Source organism: Oncorhynchus mykiss, chromosome 15, assembly GCF_057628025.1.
Source record: "Oncorhynchus mykiss isolate SJ-2025 chromosome 15, ASM5762802v1, whole genome shotgun sequence".
NCBI lineage: Eukaryota > Metazoa > Chordata > Actinopteri > Salmoniformes > Salmonidae > Oncorhynchus > Oncorhynchus mykiss.
In genome coordinates, this window is record NC_143036.1 from 21,491,786 (window position 1) to 21,509,871 (window position 18,086).

Sequence of the window (18,086 nt, forward strand, 5' to 3'; positions counted from 1 at the left end):
CCTGTTTCCTCCAGCATCTTCACAAGGTCCTTTGCTGTTGTTCTGGGATTGATGTGCACTTTCCACACCAAAGTACGTTCATTTCTAGGAGACAGAACGCGTCTCCTTCCTGAGCGGTATGACGGCTGTGTGGTCCCATGGTGTTTACACTTGGGTACTATTGTTTGTACAGATGAATGTGGTGCCTTCGGGCATTTGTAAATTGCTCCCAAGGATGAACCAGACTTGTGGAGGTCTACAATTTTTTTTCTGGGGTCTTGGCTGATTTCTTTATTTTCCCATGATGTCAAGCAAAGAGGCACTGAGTTTGAAGGTAGGCAATGAAATACAGCTACACCTCCAAATGACTCAAATTATGTCAATTAGCCTATCAGAAGCTTCCAGAGCCATGACATAATTTTCTGGAATTTTCCAAGCTGTTTAAAGGCACAGTCAACTTAATGTATGTAAACGTCTGACCCACTGGAATTGTGATGCAGTGAACTATGAGTCAAATAATTTGTCTGTAAACAATTGTTGGAAAAATGACTTGTGTCATGCACATTGTAGATGTCCTAACCGACCTACTTCAACTGTAGGTACACAACTATCTTAATGTATGATTGCACAGGATCTTTAAAAAAAATATATGTTTTGTATTTCATTTGGCAAGGGAATTATATACTACACTAACTCAATGGTATTAGTTGATTTGTTATTTCAAGGTTGGTAAGCAGGACAAGACCAACCACACAATGTGGAGATAAGAGGTTGGAAGACATTCCCATTCCCAATCATCCTATGTCTCCAGCAAAAGTGGATCCAAAACATGCTGAATGGCAGATGTCATTATCATTCAGTGACTCTGCAAGTGGACAGGGTGGTAGTTCATTATTCTTTAGAAGTGGTTGAATACCATGTACTAGGCCTATGACACCCAGACAGCATAGCAGGACATATGAGATTATGAAATTATGAAGTCTTGTGAAAGCAAAATCAAGGGCAACAATCATAATATATTTTCATTGTTTATTGTAATAACAAAGATAGACCATCATTTTTGTGTTAACCACTTGAATTAGATAAAGTTAAGGACATGCAGAATTTTCAATGACATTAGTCAGCTACCTTCCAGTTACCATTTCTTACAATATAGATGCACTTAGTAATTTTGCATAGTGTTCTGGGCAGTATCTTTGCAGGTACACATCCATTTTTCCTTGAACCCTCTGATCGCCAGACAAACCTAAAGATGAGGGGGAGAGGGTGAAATAGGGAAAAATAAAGAAAATATTAAATATTTCTAAAATAAATATAACATAAATACAAAATGAACCGTAAGATGTGACATTACAGCACAGAATAAAGTTGTAATAACATGGTAATGATATGGTAACAAGTTATAGTTACTTACATTGAAATGTTATTTGCCCAGATACCCCGTAATTTCAGTATAATTATATTCTTATTTCAGGGTTACACCACATACTTTGTGCCATAGTATAGAGGGGTAACAATACAGATCCCTTTTTCCAACCATTTTCCTTATTAAACTCTTATTTCATCCTTAAAATCTTATAACAAACTATTACCCTTAAACATGAATGTAATTATACTGAAATTAAGGGTTATGAATGTTTTATTGTGAGTATAAATAATTTGTTACATTACTATTACCATGTTTTCACAATTTTATTCCATGATGTAACATAAAGTGCTACCAAATGATCTATAAGAAGACATTAGTACAATACATCCATCAATCTGTATGATGCATGCTTTCTGGCAGAAACAACCATTACCATGAAAATTAAAAGAGAAAGAATAATAAGTGCATAAATGACTGATACCCAGCATCCCCTACTCACCCAGTCTTTGGGCAGTCTTTTCAATCTTCCTCAGTGCAGACTGAATGTCTTCTCCCTTTGGCACGAGAACCTCTATCTCCCCTACACAATAGCCAAAGTCGGCCTGGTCAAGGTCTACACGAACTCCACTTTCATCTCCTTCCCCCCCAAAAGTGAATGAACACCTCTGTGTTGTGAACTCTGCAAAGCAAACCAGATTCAGTTCCATCAGCCAGGACTCATTCCCTGTGGGGCAATTCTCTGCACCTTCAGTTTTGGGTGTGTCTTGATGGACCACTGGGTGCGTCTGGTTGGCAGTTTTTTGCTCCCCATTACCTTCTTTCATGAACTCTCTCACTTTCAACTGAATTTGAGACAGATTGGTTATCTCCTGATAGCGTGAACACAGTTCTGCCTTCTGAGGCTCCCCCACTCTGTCTTCTGCCTTTGTAACTGTAGTGCATTTGAGTTCCCAACATCCCTGGCGACAACGCAACCACACATCTCTCAAGGTGAGAAGGAAGTCTGGGGTGTCAAAATACTTGTCTTGGAATTGTTTCTGACCAATACACACTGCTGGTGAGAGAAAGGTTGCAAAAAAGAGGGAAGGGTGCAGAGAAAATGTATTACATATCGTTTGAATGAATGGTTTTCACTGCTGAAAAGGATGCAATTTTGTTTTTAATTTCTAAGTATACTGAGAAATGATATCAAGTAAGTATTAGAAATAAAATCTTTCCTGATAAAACTAAATTAACAGTGTAGTCTACATTTGAGCTTTCTTTACCAACCTTCATCAGCAGCATTCCACTATAATTAATCTAGTAGTTAGCCCACATTATACATTCAAATGGTGCATTCTATATTGTAAGTAGCCTACACCAATCATATTTTTTGGTGTTTCTAATATAAAATCAAGAGTTATGGAGATGCCCTCTGGGCACAATGGTACAACTTGGAGGCTACACACCTCCTATCTCTTCCAATTGTTTCTGAATGTCAGCGTCACAGACAAATTTCCTCTCCACTTCCACACTCATTGTACTCTGTAATGACACAAATTTATCAGCATCAAAATGCTCACTGTGAAATAAATTAATCTAACAACTACACATGATAAATTCAATTTGGGAAATAGTATATGGTCCCAATATTGGCCTTGCTGCCGTGTGGAAACGTAGCTACGATCTGTAATAAATACAGAGCGCGTGCAGGAGTAACACTAGATTAGTACATTAGCGTTAAACATTTGATATAGGCTACACCTCACCTCCATTTAACGACCGCTATTACCGATTCAACAGTCTTGTAAAATAGGTTCAAGACTGTTGATTGAGCTTTCACTAAATCACTGACAGCCGCAAGTATTTTAGGCAGGCGCAGTGTGGACACCTAGGTGCTTACTGCATTCATGAGCATCATAGCCCGTCATAATAACGCAGAACAATTACTTTACAGAGATTGGAAAACCATTGTTAGTACCGTTTTTAAACCTATAATCTATACTATTTGTATTTTTGTTATAACCGTAATCCCCCATATTTCGTGAATAATTAAACTATTGTCATGCAGTACTACACAATATGATGTACAGTAATATAAAAGGGCTTGGTGAACATACTGTAACAAGTGTCCTAATTGGACAGGGGTCCTATTAGGCCTAATTGGGAAATGCCAATCTCATTCTATAGCCTACTGATGGATTGAGAAACGAAATAGAGACCAAATAGCTCTAATCAAAGACATATATTGTCTCACCATGATTATAAGTAGATGTACAATTTTACGTAGCGTTTTGTCTAGATACATGTTCTATGCATGTTGTGATTGTTTAACATTTCAATATGTAGGCTATTCGCCCTGCTTGTTTATTTTAATCTGATGACTCCATAGAGGATCAGGATTTTGGGTATGCAATCTGATTCAATCCGGTTGATTGAATTCTACAAATGCTTTTTCAGATCAAGGGACATGGCTCTGGAGAGTCCCTCTCATCATGCTTCATTACATTAAACTGCAGCACTGGTTCGACGAGACAAATATTAGGCTATCTGAATAAACTAATATTGTTACATAAAGGTTTTATAGTGACGCCAAATGTATTCTTCCCTACTGAATGTCAGATATCAGCCTTGGGGGGAGCTGTCGTGTGTTTACTAGAGGGAAGAGGGGAAAGAGAGAGGGCGAATGAGGGAGGGAGAGAACAGGCGAGGGAGGGCGAGCAAGAGAAAACTTTTCAGTTTTAAAGAGCGAGAGGAAGCGTGCGCTGGAGCGACGACCATGCAGGTAAATGCATTAGCTAATTGCTCTGAAGTTAATTAAACGATATTGCCGTTTGCTTAATTGCGATTGTGCGTTTGAAAGATTGCTGTGCAAATGATAGTTTCAATCGAAAGATTAATGTTGTATATCAAATGGTTCTATTCACCGGATTCGAACATTAAATTCCAAACTTTTCAACCTCCGTCTCCGTTTCTTTTCACCCCACCACCCCTTTTGCCGTGCGCAGTGTGCAAGTAGTCTGTTTCAAGTAGCTTAGCATTAGATTCTTTTGTCAATTATTGCACGAAGCCATCAAATGATTGTAAAGATGTTCATAAATACTAAATATTTTGTATAATGAAGTAGATCATTAAAATGTGTTATCAGATTTTGTGGAATGGTGGGGGAGTAGGGGGCGCGCCGTTTTTTACACATCTGTAAATGGAACCCATATTCATTAATTAAATAGCTTAGTCCATGTAGGCCTCAATTTGCGCTGTTGAGCAGGCAGCGGGTGGTGTAATACTGGATCCCCGATTGGCAGCCCACAATCCGAGGGATAAGTGAAGCACTCGAGGCCGATGTTTTGGACGGAATATCTAAAGCCTACAGTGTATCTATTTGTAGTAGATCGGTATACTTCCGAATGTGTAGCCATGTACACCTGGGCTTAGTTTTTTTTTTCAGACTAGTTGAGGAAGCTTGACAGCGACGGGTTAAGTTCTTGTTAGCTAGTAGGCTAAGTGCCACGACTGTTATTTTGGTCCTTTTGTTTAATTTCGCAACGTTAATGAATAGACAATGCGATACGTAGTTTCGAGTCTGTTTTTAACCGTCTGATAATTGCAGGACAGAGTTGGTGTGTTTCTTGCATTTCATAACACAAGCTAGAAACAACTATTGCGACGTCGATTGCTTGGCTAACTAACGCTAGCTAGCTTGCTAGCTAATTGATTCAACACTTCGGCGTAGCTAATTAGGTTGGACGTTAATTAGCTAAAGAATCAAGAGCCATTTGGGCATTTTTATCCACGGCGTTGTTATATATAGCCTTAAACTATGTTTTATTACTCACTGCACTTTCTCAACTATAATAATCATGCAACCTTGCTGGTTAAACGATTTTTTCTGGGCACGGCTAGATAATTGGTGAGGACGGAAGTGGGCAAATACAAGTGTTGGTATTTGGGATTTGTTTTTGTTTTTATCGCGCCTCGATTAATTTAGTAGTATTCAAATTTGGATCTTAATAATAGCGACGATGTAAGTCGTTAAACCTAACCACAAAATTAAATTTCTGCCGAGTAGCATTGGAAAAGGACAATACTGCATTGAGTTCTCATGGTGAGGTATGTTGGCCATTAGGCTATTTTGTTAACGTTAGTGTGTGTATGATGTTCAAATGGCCATTATTCGCTTATTAGTTATAAAACGACATGTTTTGCATGACCCTAAATATCATGCTAGTCGCTAACAGTTTATGCTGGTCAAGGTCAATAATCAGGCCATTCACTTACATTTTAATTGAAGTGGTTTAAATGTTTCTTCGTGTCACATGACATTGCAATTACATGTCAAATGTAAAGTATTTTTTTTATTGCACTGTTAATTTGTTAATTGGTAGTCCTCAGAGGAATTTAATTTGAAGTTGATTTAATTGATTTGGACCAAGTTTAATTGATACTATTTTAGGTAGGTCTAATGTAGCCTAAACAATTAGGCTATCTATTTCTGTTATCTAATAGTTAATTATCTATATTGAGGCTGAACTTGGATTACTTTCTGTTTAGGTTTATTTTTATTTCCAACATACTTACTGAACATTTGCACTGTATAGCTTTTATTTTGGTTCTACAGAGAAACACCCCTGGACATGGTCATGATTTAAAATAAATATTTTGAATTCCACTAAAATAGATTTTGATCTTGCAGGAGGAGTCTGGTGAGACAGTGTGCGGTGACCGCAACGGAGTGGCGGTGTGGTTGTGCCCCCTGTGTCAACAAGGGTTACCAGACAGGGGCTCCCTTGCTCTGCACCTGAATGATGGGCATAGTGTGCTTCCTAACTGTGTAGACAAGTTGCTGGACATTGTAAGTAGTGCAATGCAAGTTCATTCTGGACTAGTATTTCTTCTTCTTTTTTCCCATCGCACGAGTCAACAGAACTTGACTTTTGTGTCTGTGTTTAATGAATGATTCTTGGATGACATCAAATATAATACATTTTCAATTATTGTACATGCATTATTTGTATATGTTATTGTAGGATTTTAGAACGTTTCCCAAAAGCCTCTTAAGAATAAGTTTAACTAACTTAGAATCTTTGTAAGAACATGGTTAAATCTCCGAGCTGTTTCCAAAAACCATTGTTACTAAAGCTGCATTTGAAAACGCTTGTTAGTTACGGACTGCCTTAGACCACTCATAGAACAGCTAATTGCGTCGTAAGCCGTTTTTTTTTTTGTGTACCGCGCCACTTTATAGACAGATCTCCACTAAACATCATCAAATGTTTCTGTCTGACTGTTAACTTCACAACGAAGTTGACAACTACAGTTGCAAGTCTTTAACTGTTACAAACAAGCAAATAAAAATATGCTTCAAAGGAAACCAAGATGACTGCTTTAAAATATAAATTGCCTACAGTATAAACTACGTAGGCCTATATAATTCAAGAATATTTAAAAACATTTAATGTTCATTCAATTGAGTTCTATTTTACTACTGTCTATAATTTTGCCTCAATATACAGTACTAGTCAAAAATTTTGGACACACTTACTCATAAACAGTTTTTCTTTATTTTTACCATTTTCTACACTGTAGAATAATAGTGAAGACATCAAAACTATGATGTAACACAATATGGAATCGTGTTAAACAAATCAAAATATATTTTAGTTTTTCAAAGTAGCCACCCTTTGCCTAGATGACAGCTTTGCACACTCCTGGTATTCTCTCAACCAGCTTCACCTGGAATGCTTTTCCATCAGTCTTTAAGGAGTTCACACATATGCTGAGCACTTGTTGGATGAGTTTCCTTCACTCTGCGGTCCAACTCATCCCAAACATCTCAATTGGGTTGAGGTTTGGTGATTGTGGAGGCCAGGTCATCGGATGCAGAACTCCATCACTCACCTTCTTGATAAAATAGTCCTTACACAGCCTGGAGGTGTGTTGGGTCATTGTCCTGTTGAAAAACAAATGATAGTCCCACTAAGTGCAAACCAGATGGGATGGTTTGCCATGCTGGTTAAGTGTGCCTTGAATTCTAAATAAATCACTGACCGTGTCACCAGCAAAGCACCATCACACCACCACCTCCATGCTTCACAGTGGGAACTACACGTGCAGAGATCATCCGCTCACAAAGACACGGTGGTTGGAACCAAAAATCTCAATTTTGGACTTATCAGACCGAAGGACAGATTTCCATTGCTTGGGTTTCTTGGCCCAAGCAAGTCTCTTCTTCTTATTGGTGTCCTTTAGTAGTGGTTTCTTTGCAACAATTTGACCAAGGTCTGGCTCAAGCAGTCTCCTCTGAACAGTTGATGTTGTCTGTTACTTGAACTGTGAAGCATTTATTTGGGCTGCCATTTCTGAGGCTGGTAACTCCAATGAACTTATCCTCTGCAGCAGAGGTAACTCTGGGTCCTCCTTTCCTGTGGCGGTCCTCATGAGAGCCAGTTTCATCAAAGCGCTTGATGGTTTTTGCGACTGCACTTGAAGAAACTTCAAAAGTTTTGACATTTTCCGGTTTGACTGACCATGTCTTAAAGTAATGATGGACTGTTTCTCTTTGCTTATTTGAGCTGTTCTTGACATAATATGAACTTGGTCTTTTACCAAATAGGGCTCTCTTCTGTATACCACCCCTACCTTGTCACAATACAACTGACTGGCTCAAACACATTAAGAAGGAAAGAAATTCCACAAATGAACTTTTAACAAGGCACACCTGTTAATTGAAATGCATTCCAGGTGACTACCTCATGAAGCTGGTTGAGAGAATGCGAAGAGTGTGCAAAGCTGTCAAGGCAAAGGGTGGCTACTTTGAAGAATCTCAAATATAAAATATAACTTATTTTTGGTTACTACATGATTCCATGTGTTATTTCATAGTTTTGATGTCTTCATTATTATTCTACAATGTCAAAAGTAGTGAAAAGAAAGAAAAACCCTTGAATGAGTAGGTGTTGCCAAACTTTTGACTGGTACTGTATTTCATGATACGAAACAGCTTGTGCAATGTGCCAAATCTTTATTTAGTGCATTATTATACAGACCTTCTAACATGCATGCATTTTGCGTACCTACTACGCAATTCTCTGTCCATGTACGAGATCTGAGTTTAAAGTACGCAGAAATGAATAGGGCCTGTTTTTTTTTGGGGGGGGGGGGGGGGGGTTCTCTCCATTTGAACAAAAAATGTATCACTGAGTAAATTTAACATACCGTTTCTCGAGTGGCAACACACAGACATGTACAGAGTTTGAGTCAATAGAGATTAATACCTCATTATTCGACGTAGCTACCCCGTGTCTGCCCCTCCTGTTTGTTGTGATGCTGAGTTTGCCGACTGTCAGCTGTATGTAAACACATGGACAAATCTCTTTTCGACTCCATGTGTTGTGGAAAGGTAAACACTAATTGTTTCAAGCAAACATAAGATGGACATTCAGTGGGCTCGAAAGTGCCAGCACTTCACTCGCATTTGCTAGTGAAATAAATTAAATTAAAATACGAGTAACTTGTTGCATTTGTGCGAGTGTGATATACATTTTAATTCTGCGTCCCATTAGTTGTATTTTCCACAACATTACGAGGATTACGCAACCTGAGACTAACTTATTTGTTTAATCAAATTTAAAAAACTCCAAGAATAAAGGCCCTTTGTGTTCTTTCTAATTAGACCTTGTTAGTGATTTTTACCATCTGTGTAAATGGAATGCTGTCAAGCAACTATTCCAACCTTTTGTAGAATTGATTTGGCATAGTTCTATAATTGCGATCAGACTCACAGACGGTGGGTGCGCGCACGAGTGTGCTGGGGGAAAGAGAACCCCAATTCGGCGTGTTCTGCGCGCGAGTTGAATCTCCAATTTGCCGCGTGCGTCTGGTACTCTAAAGGGTTGGCAGGTCATAGAATCCTAGAACGAGTCACCAATTTATACCAAGATGCTCTCTTGTTGGACTGCAGCACTAAGCAGTGGGTTCCTGTGTCAGCAAAATTGAGTCTTAAGGTAAAATGTTAGTTTTCTCTCTTTACCAGGCTGCTCCCAAACAGGGGGCGAGTGGAGTGGACACCGATGTTAAGCATGATACAGGTGAGTTTGTCCTCTGATTAACAGCAGTACCTACGGTTTTGCACTGTCTTTATGAATTTGAGTTATGCATTATTTGAATGGATACAAGCATATTGAGATATTGAGTAGCCTAAACAATTAGCTTGTGTTAATTTTAAATGCCTGTTCATTGAAGGTTTAGACCTAAAAGTATCAATATGCTATGACTGTATTTGTGTTGTCAGTTAATCAGGATCTGTCAAGGTTCCATGGACCCAAAACACCTGCTGAAATATCTTGTCTTTCTGCTTCACATCAGATGCTGCATCATTACAACTGAAGCTTTTAGAAGCTTCAGACTCCCTCTCAGACCCATGTCAAAATAATGAGAACTCTGAAGGACCCCAGCAGAATTACAACAGTAGGCACACTCTCATTGGGCCTGGCGACAAAGATAAAGAGATGGATAAGGAAGTCGGAGTGAAAGACACGGAGGGAGGTGGAGTTGTCTTGGAGTCGGATCAGGAGAGCGATCAGTCCACAGAAACACCTGTCGACAATGAAAAGTCCACAGGAAAAAATGGTGTAATGGCTGATGGCGATGACAGCCGTCCATTCAAATGTAATGCGTGCTTAGAGGCTTTTCCTACCAGGACCACATTGTGTGTTCACTACAACTCTGCATCCCATGTGCAACGGATGAGAACAGGATCCCTAAAACAGGGTGGTGAAAATGACACCCCTGCTCCCTCAGTCTCTTTTCTGTCTCGGCCATATTTATCAAACAAGCCCTACCAGTGCGCTGTGTGTCGAGTCTCTTACAACCATGCCATTACCCTGGAGAGTCATTTGAAATCTGTTTTGCACCAGACCCGCAGCAGAAATGCAGGAATCTCTGCCAACAGTGCAACTGGAAATTCGGGAAGTAACAACATGGCTACTAACTTACTTGTTACCTCTGGGGGCAGCACTGCACAGTTGGTTTGCACCACCAGCAGCAATTGTGTCATCCCGGCAAGCCTGACAGCAGCAGCAATGACTACCAAAGACGGAGAACCTATTCAAACTCACCCGGCTCCCTCGCTGCTTTCCTCCCCTGTAGCCTCTGCTCAGGCAGTCTCTGCCTTTCTCACCCTCCTCACATCCAGCCCAAGCTCTCTCTCGCACTCCCTCCTCCCCTCTCTGTTTGCGGCTGGGGCGTCCCCTGCCACAGCCACACCTCAGCTCATACCCCAGCATCAGATGCTCATGCCCTTTATTGTGAATGGGCTCCAAACGCAAAGCCAGAGTCTAAACCCAGAGCTTTTGACACAGTCTGTTCCCCTTCTAGGTCTCAATGCTGCCCAGCAAGCTATCCTGGCCCAAAGACTCAGTAGCTTACAGAACCAGTGGCCAGCTGTCGACCTCCAAGCAACTACACAAACCTGTTCAGAAGACAACCAAACAAACAAGAGCAAATTGAAGGAAGAGACGAACGAGACAACAATTGAGGAGAAAAGGTCACTTAAGGCTGAAAAAGGGAAAAATTGGCCCCTGGAATGTGATGGAGAAAGTGAGATTTGTGAGGAGGATAGTAAAGGATATGCACAAGAGCTCATCAGCGCCTTAGTAAGCAAAAATAACAGGGTTGAGTCATGTAGGATAGATGAAGATAATGAAATGAAAGATGGCACAACATATGAAGGGAACTCTGCAGATGGAAAAGGGGAGGACATTGACAAGTGTATTGACCGCTCACCGTCTGTTACCAGCAACTCAAGCCTAAGTCCTACCACTTTAAATCTTATGCTTAGCCCTGATTGTACCCTTCAAAAATCTCAAGTTGGCACAAGCCCTTGTGCCTCTGTCTTGTCACCAAAATTGAGCCCCTTTAAACGCGCCTTAAATTCCTCTGATCCAACTCATCCCCATGCTAATTTGAGGGCTCGGCACTTCTCCCCAGGGCCCCCGATACTGTCAGAGTTCCAGATACAGGTTCTGCGTGCGTTTCTGGAGTCGCGTAGTGGGGCTGACGCAGCCAGTCCTCCCCGTGATGACTGTGAGTCGTTGGGCAGGGAGGTGGGGCTCAACGAGGCGGAAGTACATAAGTGGCTCACTGACGCCCGACGCGCCAAAGAAAAGCAGAAAGCTGGGGGCGCAGGGCACATGCGCAGCATTGCAGCCTATGGTAAAAGATACAAGCGTCTTGATAACAAAGAGGAGGAAGGTGCTCTTACAATAGATATGCTTGAGGGAAGGGACAGCGGTGAGGCCTCTGGCAGTCACGCAATGGATCTGTCCAATAGTGGAGGAAGGAGGAAAGAGTTGGGGAGGGAGAGCCAAGGGGACTCGTGTCTGGCCTCTGATTCAGACAATGAAGAATTCTACACCTCTGTCATCGTGAGTGAGGAGGACAGCCTGAGTGGTTCTATGAGGGAGGGGCCAGGCAGCCCTGCTAAAGAGGAGGCTCTGGTAGAACTGGCAGGAGACAAGGGCTCAGGAGGAGGAAAGGTGCTGCGCTCCACCACTGTGTTTCTCTCAGACGCCGAGGATGACGATGATGACGAGGAGGCTGCATCTCAGAGAGCAAAGAGAAGAAAGAGAAAGAGGGAGTTGGAGGTGGAGGTCAAGAAGGAGAGATTAGACCCCGATGTGGATTTGGAGCTAGAGGCCCAAGCTGATCCTCCTTCCCAACTTTCTATCGCCATTGACCATCGAGGGCTTCCAAGTGGCATTCTACACTCCCTCCCTCTATCTCTGTCCCTGGCTCCATTCTCTACTCAGTTCCTTAGCCCCTATGTTCTCTCTCTCCCTCCCTCAGTGGTTGGGCTTGGAGTTGCAGAAGGAGATGGAGGCAAAGTACCTGCCTTTCCAAACCCTCCTAACATCACCCGGTTCTCTGACCCTCTCATTACATCGCCACTCTCCCTCCTAACCCACACCTCCCACTACATGTCTAATGGTGGAGACTGTGAGGCTGCTTTAGATCTCAGCATCAGGAAAAGCCACAGCTCAACATCTGCTTCCTCCACCTCTCTCATGGGTGACAAGACTTCAGCACAAAAGGGCCGTCTGCTTGACGGGCTAGGTCTAAGGCCCACAGCTTTTGGGTTACCTGAGGAAGGGAGACTTGGTGTGGTCAAGTTCAAACCTGAGCAAGCAACGTCCAACAGCAGTGGCTTTGCCCGTGGCAATAACATGGCTAAGGCCAGCACTGTTTACATGAGGGCAGCAGAGAGGTTGAACACCTCCATAATTGAGAGAGAAAAGGAGCGGGAGAGGGAAAAAGAGAAGGAGAGGGACCAGAAAGGCAGGCCCAAAGCACGACGGTACAGGGACATGAGACGTTCCAGGACCATCATCCAGGCTGAGCAGCTCGATGTGCTTTATGGCTGCTATTTCAAAGATCCAAATCCTGGGAAACATGAGTTTGAGCAGATATCAGAGTGGGTCCATCTCCCAAAGAAAGTTGTACAGATCTGGTTCCAGAACATGCGGGCTAGGGAGCGCAAGGGTGAGGTTCGCTTCGTCAGTGATGGCACTCTGGCAGCAGTGGGCAAACCGCTCATCAAGTTCACCTGGCCACTGTCACAACCCATCTTCTCCAGCACCCCCAAATCAAACACCAACTGTAGCGTCTCAACTGTAGCCAATCCAGTACTGGCCCTCCCAAAGACTGAGGTGAAAGAGGAAATTGTCAAAATCAAAAACCATGTTCCTAACAGGCCCAAGGAGGTGGCCTCTTCCATTTCCTCCGTGAGCAGCAGTGTGTCTGCAGTGCCAAAGACCAAAATGGAGGTGACAAACAATGTCACAATGGTCAAAATCGCCCCCAAAAGCATCGCTCCATCTCCCCCTGTCGTACCCAAGGAGACCCGTCCTACCCCGCCTTGCCCCCTTCCCAAACATACACCTGAAGAGGATGTTGGGGAAAATGACTCTGATGAAGAAGTGGATGATCATAACCAAGAGAGGCCACTAGCTGGGCCTGGATCCACTAACCGCATGGTACCAAAAATGCCCTCTACTCCAATTAGCAAGTCCCTTGCTGCGACATCTCAAAAACAAAATGGGCTCAACTACTGGTCGGCCAAGGGCCCCTTTAAGATCAACACACTTTCTAGGGAACAGTTGGGTCTGTCAACCCCCCGTGCTCCCACAGTTGTCGGGGCCACTGCTGCCACCACTGCGCTCAATATTTCTGCTGCTGCCTCTACCGTAGCAATCACCACCACAACAGCAAGCGCAAGCCCTCAGACCACTGTCAGCATTGTCACCATCGCCAAGACCGCTCCATCGGAGGGAAGCTTCCTGCACCACTCCACCACCCGCAGGCCGCGCACACACCTGTCCTGTCTGCAGCTGTCCATCCTGCAGTCTTGCTATGAGACGTGCGCCCACCCTAACGCGCTGGAGTGTGAGGCAGTAGGGACGGAGCTGGGGCTGCCACTCAAGGTGGTGCAGATCTGGTTCCAGAATACCCGCGCCAAGGAGAAACGCTGGAGGCTGCAGCAGGAGAAACTGGTGAGACATTTGACTGTACAGTTTGCTATGCATTGGTGTGGGAAGTTGTTCATATTATTTTTACTTTGAAGGCTGGTTTCCCAGAAAAAGATTAAGTCTAGTTTAGGATTAAAAATATATTTCAATAGAGATCTCCACTGTGCAGGATTTTTGGTCTAGGACTAGGCTTCATCTGTGTCTGTGCAACCGTCCCTAAAACTTTACTCCTTGTCTAGAAGTGTGTATATGTACATTGAGGTCACTCACCACTAACCTTTTTTGTTGGAGTAACGTCTTTGTCTCTCTGTCCCTCTCTCTCCCTCTTCTAGTCTCCAGTGTCGTCAGATCCCTCCAAGAAGGTTGACATGAGCTCAGGCAGCTATCTGCAGTACAATGCTCTGCGAGCCCACCGTCCTATCCTTCCCAAACCGGTTCAGCTGACGGTCCTCGAGCCATCTTCTCCCCCAGCCAGGGGCCAGCCAGCAGGTCGAGAGATGCTGAGAGGCAGGTGCGAGGCCTGCAATGCAGGCTTTGAGTCCAGAGCAGCAGCAAGATCCCATGTCTTCTCCCCTCGACATCTAGCCACTCTGAGAACCACTAACTTTGGCCAGCCGGCGACCATCAACAACGGATCTGATACCGGGTCCAGTTCTGTCTCCGCCTTAGGGTCTGTTGTAGAGGACCCTCCAGCTTCCCCACCCCCAGCCAGCAGCACCAGCTAAGGCACCCGTCGGTGCTGGTAGAGACTCGGGACCCATTGGGCTCCTTACATTTTAAGAAACAAAAATTGGGCACTGGTCTTCCAAGCTAATATCCTTTGGTTTTCGATGTTTGGAAAGGCCCGGTTGCCCTTTCTCCCTCTCCTTGGACGTCTTTCTGCCGAGTTCTTGTTTCCAAACTGGACTCATTTGGATACACCGACTATTGTTACACTGCTTCACGCTTAATCAAAAGTTATCAAATGACTGATGAACATGTACCAGTCCCCTTTGATATTTTCCTGGTCTGCAGTTATAATCCTTGTCGTCTCATCCTTGTCCTTTAAAATTACTCTTACAATACTTGTGTATTATCCCCTAAAGACTGCTTATGCAAAACGATTAGGCCATTATATGACTGACTGCAAGATTCTTATCCTCATAAGTGCTCCTAGAAATTGAAGTTTTAATAGTGGACCAGGCACTTGTGTTTGAGACTGGGTCTGATATTACATTTCCCACAGTATACTCCTTCCCAAGTCATTTTGTTAGTCCAACTGCATCCTATAAGACTGGGACTACTGGGATTGACTGTACATGGATAGATTTGACCAGAACAAATGAAAAGTAGCTCTGTTTTAGTGGCTTTGAACGGAAGCAGTCTTGATTGTATCTGTATCCCCAACTTTCGGATACAGGTGGAGTGTGTTCAGTTAGAGATGGTGTTTTTCACTTCACTTGGATTTTAAAGGTACTTTTAACTGATTGTGACTAGAATTGGCACGTTAAACTGAACAGATTATTATCCCCTCCTGTTAGCACATTGCCTGCGGCTGAAATGTATAGTGCACTACTTTTGACTAGAGCCCTATGGGACTAGAGACCAACTCACTCTGTTTTCATGACAATCCTCTATAGATGGGGGGGAGAAGAGGCTGAAGAGGGCAGACTCATTATACAGCACTTTGATGCGTTTCACATTGTATGAAACGTTTTTATTCTTAAGCATTCTTATGCAGAGCGTATTTCTACTTAATGAAATATGTGCATGTTGGATGTCTTATGGTGAGTCACAATAATTAAATTGAAACATTGTTTTGTTGCAGTCTGTCAAACAAGGTATGTTTTGGCTTATTAAACTCCAAACAAAAGACGGATCAGACCGTAACGCCGTGCAAGGAGAGTCTTAGTCCAGTAACTTGTTAAATTATTTCCAATCTATTAATGCATCACTGGTGTGCAAGATCTATTGAATGAGTATGTGGAGCAAGAAAATTGTATGTTTCCTCCCATTTTTATTATTTGGTCAATGAAAATATCCACAACGGATCATTGCATAAGATTGGAACAAGTGCTATTGCTTATAACCATCAATATACATCAACTTCCTGTGGAGGTCAAATGAAAAAGACTTGACCAAGAAAAGAACAGGGTTTGAATTTTTGGGGTTTAATTTATATATATTTTTGTCTTGAAACATATGTGGTTGTAAGCTAATACTTGTCATCTTTGTACTGGGTAGAAATAATGCAACTCGTCCAGAAACAAAGAGAAGGGAGTCAGTTTGGTACTCTAGTCACCTTTTTGTAAGCAATAGGGACATGCAAAAAGTCAAGACGGAGCTAACAAAGAAGGTGCTGTTTTGAAGGACACAAACTACTAAATATGTTTTCCTTCGGTTTTATGTTGTATATTATTGTTATTAACAATGTTACTATTAATAGTTTTAACAAAATGCTAAACTAAATGATTTTTTAAAAAGAAATATATTACACAAAACTGATATTCCAAAGTTACCCTTCCTTTTGCTTTCTGTCATTTAAAAAAACCAAAAAGCAATCTTGAGGTTGGCAGAGAGCAGGAGAGATGTTCTTCATGCAAACTGTAAAGTAACTCCCATGGCTTGACACTTGAGCCAGTCCAACATTTTTACCATGAGCTACAGATTAATGCATTTCAGCCTTCACAACATGAGGGAGGCACTATATTGGGCTCAAAGACTAAACGTTTTAAAATGTCCTCCATAATTACTAATCATTTTTTAATGGTGTGGAGCTGTAGCATTTGTCTAAAACAAGGACTGGGTTGCAGGGCTTCAAGTATGGGATTACACAATGTTGCATTGTCCAAGGTAGATAGGTTTTATGGAGACCTGCTTTTTATTCTAATCATTTTTCATTGTCACTTGATTATCACAATTGTTATAACTGTACTACTTCTGCTATTGTTATCATTACTCATCACGGTTTTGATTATTATTGAACCATAACGGTTTTAATGATGCCTCTTTTCACAAGAAAGATGGTATTGGTATGAATATTGAACAATAATGGTGGCAGTGTGTTTTAAAAGATGTTTAGAATATTGACGAAGCTTATATTTTTCCTCACTTGTACTTTCATTTTGTGTTGGATCTCCCATTCAGTTTTCTTTTGGTATACAGAAAACAAATAAAATAAATTGAACAACAACAACCGGCCTACTTACCCATTTACATGCTATGTCAACCAGTTTCATTGCTTGGTAAATGAATTTCACTAGTCTCTTGTAATAGGCTACATGTTATCGTAGCCAAGAGAGTTGACGTATTTGTAAATTCATGATGAACATATAGCATAGCTGACTTTTTGCCATGGTTGTACTCTGCTGCGTGTAAGGTGTGACTGGTTATATGGTAATGAGAGTTCTGTCTCCATCAGGAACCTGGGGCCTCATTTATCAATATGTAGGCACAAATCTGCATAAACCATGCGTTGGATAATTTCCAAGCAGTGTGAGATTTTTCAATATGAACGTTGGCTTGAGTGTGTGTAAATTTACACACAGCCATGACCATTTGTATGCACAGTGCCAAGTGTTGGATGAAGGGAACTGCTTGTCAAGCGTAGAATGGGGAAAATATGTTTAAAATGTGTGAAATTGAGAGTAATTTAATTATTTTTCGATTGCATTGTGAATGCAACGTATCTTTGACATGCTATATATATACTGAACAAAAATTATAAACGCAACATGCAACAATTTCAAAGATATTACTTGAGTTACAGTTCATATAAGAATATTGATCATTTGAAATAAATTCAATAGGCCCTAATGAATGGTTTTCACATGACTGGGCAGGGATGTTGCCATATGTGAGCCTTGGAGGGCGTAGGCCCACCCATTTGGAAGCAACGCCCAGCCAATCAGAATACGTTTTTTTCCCCCACAAAAGGGCATTTTTACAGTCATAAATACTCCTCAGCACCCGTCCCCCTTCAGACGATCCCGCAAGTGAAGAAGCCGGATGTGGAGGTCCTGGGCTGGCATGATTACACGTGGTCTGAGGTTGTGAATCCGGTTGGATGTACTGCCAAATTCTCTAAAACGACGTTGGATGCAGTTTATGGTAGAGAAATGAACATTAAATTCTCTGGCAACATCTCTGGTTGACATTCCTGTAGTCAGCATGCCAATTGCACACTCCCTCAAAACTTGAGATGTGTGGCATTGTGTTGTGTGACGGAAGTGGCCATTTATTGTCCCCAGCACAAG

At 42.0% G+C, this 18,086-nt stretch overlaps 2 protein-coding genes across 7 annotated transcripts; one reads left to right on the top strand and one right to left on the bottom strand.

Annotated features, from left to right (window-relative positions):
- Positions 1–994: 994 nt before the first annotated feature.
- thtpa (thiamine triphosphatase) lies at positions 995–3,233 on the bottom strand. Of its 4 annotated transcripts, none has more exons than XM_021562680.3 (5): positions 3,097–3,219; positions 2,797–2,872; positions 2,163–2,399; positions 1,848–2,027; positions 995–1,225 (listed from the first exon to the last, which is right to left on the bottom strand). In XM_021562680.3, exons 1-5 carry the CDS (start codon positions 3,100–3,102, stop codon positions 1,125–1,127), a joined length of 600 nt encoding a protein of 199 aa, XP_021418355.1. In that variant the 5' UTR covers positions 3,103–3,219; the 3' UTR covers positions 995–1,124. The 4 variants fall into 4 exon arrangements, with proteins under 4 accessions (XP_021418355.1, XP_021418354.1, XP_021418352.1 ...); XM_021562679.3 differs by having other exon boundaries at positions 2,163–2,402; positions 3,097–3,212; XM_021562677.3 differs by having other exon boundaries at positions 1,848–2,402; positions 3,097–3,233.
- A 552-nt stretch (positions 3,234–3,785) lies between these two features.
- zfhx2 (zinc finger homeobox 2) lies at positions 3,786–17,023 on the top strand. 3 transcript variants are annotated; one of them, XM_021562681.3, is made up of 5 exons: positions 3,786–4,112; positions 6,021–6,179; positions 9,360–9,414; positions 9,692–13,875; positions 14,184–17,023. In XM_021562681.3, exons 1-5 carry the CDS (start codon positions 4,014–4,016, stop codon positions 14,574–14,576), a joined length of 4,890 nt encoding a protein of 1,629 aa, XP_021418356.2. In that variant the 5' UTR covers positions 3,786–4,013; the 3' UTR covers positions 14,577–17,023. The 3 variants fall into 3 exon arrangements, with proteins under 3 accessions (XP_021418356.2, XP_021418358.2, XP_021418357.2); XM_021562683.3 differs by having other exon boundaries at positions 3,982–5,437; XM_021562682.3 differs by lacking the exon at positions 3,786–4,112 and adding an exon at positions 4,601–5,432.
- Positions 17,024–18,086: the final 1,063 nt, after the last annotated feature.